The sequence below is a fragment of the Neopelma chrysocephalum genome, unplaced genomic scaffold, assembly GCF_003984885.1.
Source record: "Neopelma chrysocephalum unplaced genomic scaffold, ASM398488v2 Primary Assembly neopelma1_24, whole genome shotgun sequence".
Taxonomy (NCBI): Eukaryota; Metazoa; Chordata; class Aves; order Passeriformes; family Pipridae; genus Neopelma; species Neopelma chrysocephalum.
In genome coordinates this window covers 9,918,856-9,929,728 of record NW_020897693.1, presented here as the reverse complement: position 1 = coordinate 9,929,728, position 10,873 = coordinate 9,918,856, and the positions used below count along the sequence as shown (strand labels likewise).

At 38.7% G+C, this 10,873-nt stretch overlaps 1 protein-coding gene across 1 annotated transcript in view; it reads right to left on the bottom strand.

Moving 5' to 3' along the window:
* Positions 1 to 98: 98 nt before the first annotated feature.
* The window catches only part of MUC6 (mucin 6, oligomeric mucus/gel-forming), a 28,095-nt gene continuing 17,320 nt past the window's right edge, over positions 99 to 10,873 (bottom strand). The window contains exons 21-31 of the mRNA XM_027674212.1: positions 10,659 to 10,769; positions 8,507 to 8,692; positions 7,817 to 8,056; positions 6,735 to 6,891; positions 5,835 to 5,978; positions 5,250 to 5,312; positions 4,264 to 4,311; positions 2,933 to 3,109; positions 1,572 to 1,841; positions 877 to 918; positions 99 to 490 (exon numbers count right to left, since the gene is read on the bottom strand). Of these exons, the coding sequence (XP_027530013.1) occupies positions 99 to 490; positions 877 to 918; positions 1,572 to 1,841; positions 2,933 to 3,109; positions 4,264 to 4,311; positions 5,250 to 5,312; positions 5,835 to 5,978; positions 6,735 to 6,891; positions 7,817 to 8,056; positions 8,507 to 8,692; positions 10,659 to 10,769 (1,830 nt within the window). The remainder of the gene's footprint in view (positions 491 to 876; positions 919 to 1,571; positions 1,842 to 2,932; positions 3,110 to 4,263; positions 4,312 to 5,249; positions 5,313 to 5,834; positions 5,979 to 6,734; positions 6,892 to 7,816; positions 8,057 to 8,506; positions 8,693 to 10,658; positions 10,770 to 10,873) is intronic.

Genomic DNA, 10,873 nt, shown 5'->3' with positions numbered 1-10,873 from the left:
AGTTGTATGTTGCTGATTTGATGAGAAGTTGGGTGACTTCTACAGTTCTAGAATTGGCAAGGGAGGAGGATGCAGTCAGGGTTATGTGTGGGTCAGTCCTATGACCTGCTGGTATCCCATATGATTAACAGTGTGAATTGGGTACAATACCAAAACTGAGGCCTGTGTGGGACATGCTGCCTAGGAGAGAATGGTGGGAGCTGGAAGAAGCAGACAGAGCAGCAGGAAGGGCAGGAGGGAGCCTTACCAGGATGTGATGTTCCCAGCCATGCTGAGGACACAGTTGAGGAGAAGGAAGAAGGAGATGAAGCTGAGGTGGCAGGCAAAGAGCTCGGGCTTGGAGATGTCCTTGTCAGTGGAACTTCTGGGCTGGTGCTGGGACTGGTCTCTCTTGGGACAGAGGTGCTGCTGGTGGACGTGGCAGGGGTGGTCTGTGTCTGAGAGACAAGATGCTCCACAGGCTGTGTCCACGTTCTTATGTGGGTGACAACTACAGAGAGAAAAGCACAAGTTGATTGGAGGTGGCAGGGCAAGAAGGGAAGGCAAAGGAGGTAGACAATTCCCAGGCAGAACACCCAGGGTATGGGGTAGTAGTAAGAAAGACAGAACTAGACCCCACTGAGTCTTACAGGGCAAGAGGGAAAAATAGGCCAGTGGATCTCCCCTCAAAAAATATGGGGCAAAACTGGGCCTGAAATGTGCCCTCTGACAATTCAGCACCCCCTGCCTTTTTCTGAAGCTCCTCAGAAGAGAGCCTCTCTGGATATGCATGTTTCCTCTCCCAGGCATTCCAGATTGGGCAAGGATATCACCTGGAAAAGCTGGGGAAAGTGAAGCAGAGCCTTAGGCTAAGGGCATCTGTCTACTCCCTATTACCTTCTGGTTCGTGCAGAGTGGTTGCTTGGATTCCCTCACTGCCTGTATGGAAAGTAAGTAAGAATGAATATTAGTAATGGCTGGAAAGGTTCCTAGAGGAAGCTGTAATTGCTGGCACAAGGAGCCCCAGATGTATGCACCCCAACAGTACTTTGTGGGAGACACATGGATTGGGAGAGAGTGTACACCTGCCCTCCCACTACAGCAGAATTCCCACCACACACTGTCCCAGCCTCTGGTGTCAGTTGCTAACCTAGCAGTTCATGTTGCCATACAGTCTCAGAGGAGACTGTCCTTGTTGGTATATTGAGTGCCAGACAAAAAAAAAATCCTTTTATTTAATATTTATTGTTGGGAGTATTTGTAACATTGGCTAGGGAGAATATATATTCTGTGGTCTGTGGGTTTTCAAGAACTTGCCTTGAGACATAGAGAGATTTTGTCTAAATTTGGAGGAAGTGTTGGAAGAGAAATGTTAGGTTTAAGATCATATCTAGCTGTCAAATGCTTGCTCCATTGGCAAGACAAATTTCCATTTTAATCACGCTTCTTCAGTTATCCTTGTCTTTTCTTATCTACTTGCAATGTTAAGACCACTAGTAAGAATGCTTGGGGTTTTTTTAATTAAGTAGTACATTGACATATGTCTTGTGAGTGATGGTGTCACCTGACAGATATCAAAAAGTGATATTTACCTGCTGTTGTTAGTTCAGGCTTGCTGAAAGTTATGCTCTGAGACAGGGTTTGAGTAGGCAATGAGGAGGTTGTCATTTCCTTTTTGATAGTGGTCTTGAAGGCTGGTGAGGTGAACCTTACTTGTTCTGTCTCTGTTGAAGCAGCAGTTGATGAGGCAGCAGGCGTAGACCTTGGTATAGGGGTCATGGTTCTCTTTGTTGTGGTAGTTATGGAAGGAGTAGTGATGGTTGTAGTCATGTTTGGTGTGGTAGAAATTGATGTTGTATGTTCTTTTGGAGTAAAGGTAAATAGTACAGTGTGAGTAATAGAATAATTAAAAATAGATAAATTATGAAGAAAATACCCATATTTTAGAGACCCTTTTTCACCTTGATCTTTTGACTATTTTCAGCATTGTTGTAGCACTCATGTTCTTAAAAGCTTGTCAAATATTTCTGTACTTATATTTGTTTTCTACTGTCTCGTGTCTGTCTTTGTTTTCAGTTTCTGTATTTTTCCTGTACTAGATTTTTTTTTAATATAATTTTTCTGTTGTCATTTTTTGACTACAGCCTGTATGGGCTTTGCCCAAATCACAATTTCATTGGCTACTATTATGTTCCAAATCAGCCACAGTTTCAGCTTTCTGTAATTCATATTAAAAAGTTAAGTAACATTATACTACAGGACTTCCTTGTCTCAGTGCCCAAATTATCTGTCATAATGTCGGCTTTTGAAGCTGTGTTTTGAATCCTTTGGAACCTCTTTTTAACTCTGCTTTCCCTGATAGCCAGGGTCCAAGATGGTTAATTAGCTGAAGTGCACGTTGGTGTGAGGCTAAATGTGACTCCACAAGCCATAGAGTCAGAAAGTAATTTATGTTGGCAGAGTTCTCCTCCTGAGAGCAGGATTCTGGAAACCTAGACAAAGCTGCTACACTAATACCTGTGTGATTCTGCTTTGGGATTGCTTACATTATTCAGAGTTAATAGACTGGTTGCTCCTTGAATACGACTGCATAACTGAACCAGCTGTGGAAAAGAAGCTGAAGCTGAGCTAATAAATCTAACTGGATCTGGGCTGGTTCACTGCTTATAGAACTTCTAATATGCTTCTCAGATGAGTCAAACAAGTGACTTTTGGTTATGTTTTTAACCTAGTGTCTATATCCTTTATCTTTCCATGCACTTTTGATCTACACTTCTGAACATTTCTGGTTTATAAACTCTTTTCTGGAAGCCTGTTTTGCCTGCCTCACAATTTGGAGTCTAATGCTTGGATGTTGTACGAGTTTGCAATTCTTTCCTAGGAAGTGGTATCTCAATTATGTACAGAATGAGCTTACTGTAATTTATTTTAGACAGTAACACTAAAAACCTACCAGTTGTTGACTTCATTGTGACAAGAGGTTGTATGGGTGAAGTTCTCGGAACTGTAATTTTTGCAGTTATTGTTGGATTTGTAATCTCAGTTGATATAGCAGTTGCAGAAGTACTAGGTACTGTTGGTAGGGTGCTTGTGGCAGAGCTTCCTGTTACTTTAGGCTGCACTGTTGTTACTAAGAGAAAAAAATCAAAATGAAAGGATAAGAAATGGTCCTCAATAATCTATTTATAATGTACCTATATGAATTGAATTTTTTGAAGTATAAACACTGTTTCTATAACTACTATTAACACATTTCAGGTGAAGCCTTTTAGATGAAGCCTTTGAGAGCAGTTATCCATTGCTTTCTTTGCTATTATGTGCAGTGAATACATTAAACAGGTATTCATGCTGAAGCTTTATACCTTTTTCTTCATTTGAAGTGAATTTGGCATAAATATTTGTGCATATCAGCAGAAATGGAATAGTATTTTATTATCCACACAACCCACAGTGTAATATTTTCCAAAACCATCTGTCTTCAGGGAAATTAATGGAATTTCTAACAAATTTAAGATTATTGTATATAGGTTCCTTTCCTATATCAGGCTATAGGGATTTGGTATAGTCAGTCATACACTTCCATGAAGACTTTCTTAAATTGTTGAAGTGTTCTATCATCAGTCACTCTGCAATGAGCAGGGACATCTTCAACTAGATCAGGTTGCTCAAAGCCCAGTCTAGCCTGCTCTTGAATGCTTCTAGGGATGTGACATCTACAGCCTCTCTGGGTAACCTCTTCCAATGTTTTACCACCCTCATAATAAACAATTTCTTCCTTATAACTACTCTGAATCTACTCTCTTCTAGTTCAAAACCATTACCCCTTGTCCCATCACAACAGGCCCTACTAAAAAGTCTGTGCCCATCTTTCTTATAAGCCCCGTTGAAGTATTGAAAAGCTGCAATGAGGTCTCCCTGGAGCCTTCTCTTCCCCAGGCCGAACAATGCCAGGCCTCTCAGCCTTTCCTCACAGGAGAGGTGTTACAGCCCTCTGATCATCTTTCTGACCCTCAACTGTCTGGAACTGAGAACTGCACAGCATTCCAGGTGGGCTCTCATCAGAGCAGAGGGGCAGAATCACCTCCCTTGGCCTGCTGGCCACGCTGCTTTTGATGCAGCCCAGCATATTTTGGTACCAGGTCATTTTTCATCATGGTATCTTATGCACGTGAAACTGGTGATGCTACTATAAAATGCAAAAAATGGTATTACTGACTTTGTAAACACTTATCAGGACATAATATCAGTATGTAAATATTGGTTTGGTCAACCGTGTATACTAACCTGGTGAAGGTGAAGATGTTTCGAGTGTGGTGTTAGTGCTTTCTTCTCCTGTTGTGTAAAGGTAGAACAGTTTAAGTTTGTGAATAAAAGCATATTAAAATATTCCAAATAAGGCAAATTTCAGATTGGATTCAAAGGATTGTGTTAATTAGTGAAGGATTCTTGAAAGTGTTTAATATTACATATTTCAGTGGTAACATTCACATGGAAGGACTTAAGTACAAAGAAATCAATACACCTCAAAATAATAATGAACACTAGTAAGTTTTTGCTGTCTTTCTTTTGACTTTTATGCTTAAGGGCACTTCACTTTTCAGGGATAATGGAATGTGGCTTTGTATGTAAATGAGATCAGCAGCCAAGATTCTGGTCACACAAGTTAGAATTCTGTAATACGAAAAAAATTGTCCTGAAGTTTTTCTTACATCTGCATGAAAATCCAAACTGTGCAGCTTGAGTCTATCTAAAACATTATTTAATAAGATAGGTTTTCACAGAAGTAAATGATATGGCAATAAATCTTAAGTTAATTTAAAAAGAAAATCTCTAAAATAGATTTGCTAAGTAGAGTCCATTAGCTAAGTCTCATCTTCTTCTAAATGTTTTTTTTTCAATGAAAAAAGTTAAATATCTCTGAGACTCACAACTTTGCTGGTACTGTCCCTCACACAGACCAGAACAGCAATACACTTTCTGGAAGAGCCACCTTCTGAAAAGTACTCACACGTACATGAACATAACTTCTAATGTTGCTAACTAAAATCAGTCAGGCTCATCCAGCTTCTGTATTATAGCATTGCCTACCCTAATCCTGTTTTTAATTAGTTCTTTTCATTTCTTTATTTACCAAGCAGTACAGTAATGGGATTATTTTGAAAGAAAGTTATGCTCAGATGAACACTCATTTATTGAGAGGTACTAGGAAAAATATCTTCTGTGAGTCTATACTATTTTCCAACTACTGTAGAGAAAGAGATGCTGCTTACCACATGGCATGCACCTGTTCTCTTCATGGTCAAAGTATTCATCATGAGAGCAGTTGTAACAACCTGAAGAAAGGGAAGGAGAAGTTCGTTTTACATTTCTCAGAAAAAGGCATTTAATTTATACTATTTAGCATCTAATATATTACATCTCTGCTATTAAAAAATAGTATCAATTGCAACATCATCTATTCACGTGAGTATTTCCAATGTCATCCTCAGAAAGAGCGCCTGCCTATGTAGGAATTCTTTTGGTTTCTCCAGCTATATCCATTTGTTTAATAAAAATATTAACTGCTCTCTCCACATGTTTTCATCCCCAAGTACAGTGTATTCTTTTGATTTGGTGCAAGTCAGAATTTCTCTTCCAGATAGGCTGAGCTCAATATAAAGCTAGTTGTAGTACAGCTCCTGAGTTGATTATGTATTTTAAAACTGTAGTAGTAAGGGAAGGATTAGCAAAACTGCTTCGAAGATACCATCAATTAGATTACTATTATTTAACTGGGGTATGACTGATTTAGAAAACAGCATTGAAAATAATTATTATGTTACTGTTTCCCGGTTTAGAGTAGTATAGCTTATTACCTTCAATGTTGACATATTTGTAGTTTTGATTTGGGCAATTACAAGGCCTGTAATGCCAGGTGCATTTGTCATCATTGTAGCCAGAGGAATAAGCACTGTCAACTCCTGTTCTTTTATGAGAATTGTAGTACTCACAATAGACAGCTAAAAAAGGTAAAAGCAAGACAGAAATCAGATTTTATTTTTTTTTACTTAATGGCATGGTATTTTTAAAGTACTAAAGGGAGGACAAAATTAATAAGCAAAATAAAAAAAAATTCACTGAAGTTATTAGCTTCTGATGTAAATTTATATTTTAACTCAGTGAAGTCAGTTTCTTTTTTGCAAATGCAGTATGCAAGCATTTCCACAATTTTTAATGCACAATACAGTGAAATGTGGAAAAGAAACCATCAAAGATGACAACTCTAGCATTGACTCACAAGAGGCTCATACTTTTTTTTCCTCTATATACAGTGTTCTGGAACACCTTGATATCTTTTTCCTGTTTTACAGTGTTCCAGCCAAAACAGCTGTCTTCATTTCCTTGACATCCACACAGAAGGCAATTTCATTGCAGCTAAAATGAAATATATTTTTTTACAATTTCATGCTTTCTCTGCTGGCAAATTGACAGTGCACTACACTGTGGCAGCAGAAGAAACAGTCTGCTTTCTGTGACCACATTATTTTCTCTCTCATTACTCCAAGGTAAAAAGAGTTATAATATTTTGGTTAATTTAGCACAAATGAAAAGTACAGATTTCAAAATCCAGGTGACTGAAGTCAACTATTTGCCCACAGAGAAAATGCAACCTTTGAGGTGCTTATTAATAATTTTCTTATGTTGTCATATGAATATACCCACAGTAACAATAATAATCTCTTAAACTTGTTTAAGGAGAACTTAAAGGAACTTACGACAGAACTCAGGGGTCCTCCAGTCAATGCAGACACCTTTCTCTAAACATGCCATGGCATAGACTGCAATGGCATCACACATGCATTCACAGTCCCCTCCAGTGTCACACCCACAAGAGTCTCGAACACAGGCCTCATAATAGGGCATCCGATTCACCTGCATTGGAAAATGAAGGAATGAATTTTCTAAGATTATTTTGTGCCAATTTGTTAAGAAGATGATTTTTCCTGGGCTAGACAGTACATGTTCCACTAAGTGAGAATAACTAGTATTTCATCTGAACACTTGTCAAAGCAATTACAACCCCACATCATACAGATCTTTTTAGCCAGACTCAGGTGTCTCCACATCAACAACAGAAACTGATGATGTTTTGCCTGATACGTATTTCTAAATTTATACTGGTACTGAACATGTTATGTATAGTGAGCGAAAAAAACTCCTCAAATCCCCACATCCATTTAGGCACAAGTATCTAAGTTCATCAGCTGTACAGCCTCTGTACATACATAAACACTGCAGCATTATCCCCATTTCTCACTTGTTTTCACCTCCTGAAAATGGGGGATTCACCTGAAAATGTGGGATTTCCCTTCAGAAGGCCTGCTCCGTTGTGATATTTTCATTTCCACAAAGTGGACAACTTAAATAGGAGAGTTGATGGTATCTTGTCCTTGGATGGATCATCTAAGTAATGCTGTTGACTTACTGATGAGAACATGGGTTTTCAGGACTTTCTTTAGTTTGATTTTATAAAAAAGACTAAATGGTTTCAAAAGAGTAAGTGCACTGTTCAGGTATCACCAACACACTGACTGATTTTTGATTCTTAAGTCCTTTTTTTTCACTCTTGTAGTTCTAGTAATCAGTTAATACCACACTTAGCTTCTCTGCTTACAAAAGGGCTGGTGAAGTGCAAATAAGAAAGGACGAAAATCAGCATAAATGTGAGGCATAAAATATTTTATATGTATTTTATTGAAACACTTTGGGAAACAGAAAATCACCTGTTGGAGTGTGAGCATTTTGGAAGGATGCACATTATGCCTGTAAGTAAAAGGAGGAGCAAATAAATTCTTACCTTATTGTGACAGGCAGAAAAAACCTGGCCGTTGATGACAGAACATGTCTTTTCTGCCCATGCTTTACGATAAGGGTTCTTGCTACAGGGATCCACTACAAAGTATACATCCCCACAGAGAGGATTCTCTTTCCAAGAATTGACAAATTCCAATTCATTTGATGCCACGTACTTGCTTCGAGTTTCAAAATCATCCTTCATATTGCCATTATAGTTCCCACACAAACCGCATATAGTTTCCTAGAATAAACGAAAGCAGCAGTGTCAGTTCAGCAAGTTACAATTACTCACCTTCCCTTTTGATTACTGATGGTTTCCTGTGCTTTAAGAGTGAATGTCATCTACAAATACTCCGACAGTCTTAGCTTCTTGTGCAGGAGGTTCTGTTCGTCACTGGAGGAATGTGTTTTCTAAACTGTAAACTGTCATCATTTAGAGATCAAATTCAACCATGCAGTTCTATAGAATACAAAGATTTAGCTCAAAAATTTCCTGAATGCAGTACAGAAATCACTTGAAAATCAGCCTCTAGTGAAAATCTCTGCTGTTTTGGAGATAAAGACGAAAACGAATTTCTAGTAGCACTTCTGAAGAACTTTTGCCATCATAGGGAGTCAAGGCAACTGCGATTAAATGTGCAGTTCAATCTGAACTGAAGGACACTTTACTGAGGAAGTTATTCTGCCATACCTCTGTTCCTCTGGAAATCTTGATGAAGAAGTTCATGTGCTTATTCCAAATAAGGGTCATGTTGTATTTTCCTGGGATAATGATATCAAACATCAGGTGAAGGGCGTTCTTTTTCACATGATATCGTACACTAGGATTTTCCCCAGAAATAGTGAAGGTTTCATCTCTCAGTATGATTGTCAAATTCTGGAAGAAAATTTATCTAGAAATTATAATTTATCAGGTTTCAGTATTTTCCTTACACTGTGTCACACTGCTAAAGATCAGAACCTGTGATACTATTACAGACTATCTTGACATTTCCACTCATTTTTCAAAAGTCCTGGCAGTCAGAAAAAAGGGAAACATTGCACTCATTTTTTAAAAGGGTAGAAAGGAGCAACCAACCTGACAGCATCACCACTGTGTCTGGAAAGATCATGGAGCAGATTCTCCCAGAAGCTATGTTAAGGCACACAGAGGACAGTGAGGTGATTTGAGATAATCAGCACAGCTTCACCAAGAGCAGATCTGACCAACTGAGTGGCCTTCTATGGTAGAGTGACTACATAAGCGGACAAGAGAACAACTACAGATGCCATTTATCTGGACTTCAGTAAGGCCTTTGACAGGGTCCTCCAGAACAGCCTCCTCTCTAAATTGGAGAGGTATAGATTTAACAGGTGGACTGTTTAGTGGGTAAGTGATTGGCTGGATGATCACATCTAGAGGGTAGTGATCAACAGCTCCAAGTCCAGATGGAGCTCAGTAAGGAGTGGTGTCCCTCAGGCATCTGGAATCAGTACAGTTTAATATTTTCATCAGTGACACAGACAGTGGGATCAAATGCACTCTCAGCAAATTTGCAGATGACATCAAGCTGAGTGGTGCCGTTCACACACCTGATGTGAAGGATGGGATGCCAGTCAGAGGAACCTGGACAAGCTTGGTGGTAGATGCCCCATCCCTAAAAACATTCAATGTCAGGTTGGATGGGGCTTTGAACAACCTGATCTGGTTGAAGATGTCCCCGTTCATTGCACGGGCGTTGGACCAGATGACCTTTAAAGATTCCTTCCACTACAAAACATTCTGTTATCAATTTTACAGGCTTCTTTATCCCTTTGGAATTATTTTGTATGCATATGAAAATCGTCACAGGAAACAAAAATATCTGTCATTGTTAGGTGTTATTGTTAGGTGTGCTAGCACTCCACATTTAGTAGAAATAATATCATCATCTACATATGGCCAATAGAGTAGAGGAAGTATGTTTTCATGAGTTTCTAAGAACAGTCAAAAAGTAACAGGGGGTATAGCTCTCTGTCCTGAGGCCTTTAACTTAATCTCCCACTTTTGTGTGTACTTTGCCAACTTTACTCCTGTCATACTGCAGTGTTTCAATGTGTAGATAATCAGAAGGAAGGTTTGTTTGGAGTGTGCATTTATGAAACGGAATCCTAAGCAAATAAACTTTTTCATCACAGCACTGACCAACTGGAACTGCCAGTATTTAGTCCGCAGTATGGCAAATGTGTACTTTTTGTAGTGCCTGTTCCTTGGGATAAAATCTCACCTGTTCATATTTTTCTCTCTGTCAGATACTGAGGGATCCTAAGACGAGCTGATACTACTGGGTATTACTGTCCCATAAAACTGAGAACAGTAAAACTTATCCGGTTCTAGAAGCTGTCACATGGCAATAGAAATGAGGATAACTGCTCATTAGTGTAGTTTCATAGATATATCTCAAGAAAAATCTGGATATATTTTGAATTTCAGACATTATCTGGACTTAGAGAAATTTTGATAGCTTTTGCTCATCACCCAAGATGAGAATTCCTCAGTTTTATACTATTATTTTTCTGAGTTTGGCAGAGACAGGTGGGGAGGGGCAGCAAGTCGGTATCTTTTGATCAAGCAATTCACTGATATGTAAAATTCAAGATTTTCTGGCTTCTACATAGGTGAGAACCTTGGAGAATGAAACACAACATGAGAATTGGAAAAAAACCAATCTATGGCACTTCCTACTAAAACAGAAGCTCTAGATTTAGCACATAATTTCACTTAGAAGACATCTCTTCTAAGATACAGTTAAAGCTTCCAAAATAAAGAAAACATGGTCTTAAAATAACTATTCAGCTGGATAATGGCAGAAGGAAGGGCTTACCCCAAGGTAAATGCTGATGGATCTGGAGCATGTAACTCCTGATATCCCACAGATGACATTCTCAGTAACAATTTTGAAAGAGGAAACAGGTCTACTAATACTGCAGCCATCCTAAAAAAAACAAAACAAATCACAAAAAGCATAAAACCCCAATAGATTCTGTGTCTGGAGTCTTCCAACTTAAAATATAAAAGCATAAGAAAATAAAGAAAGCT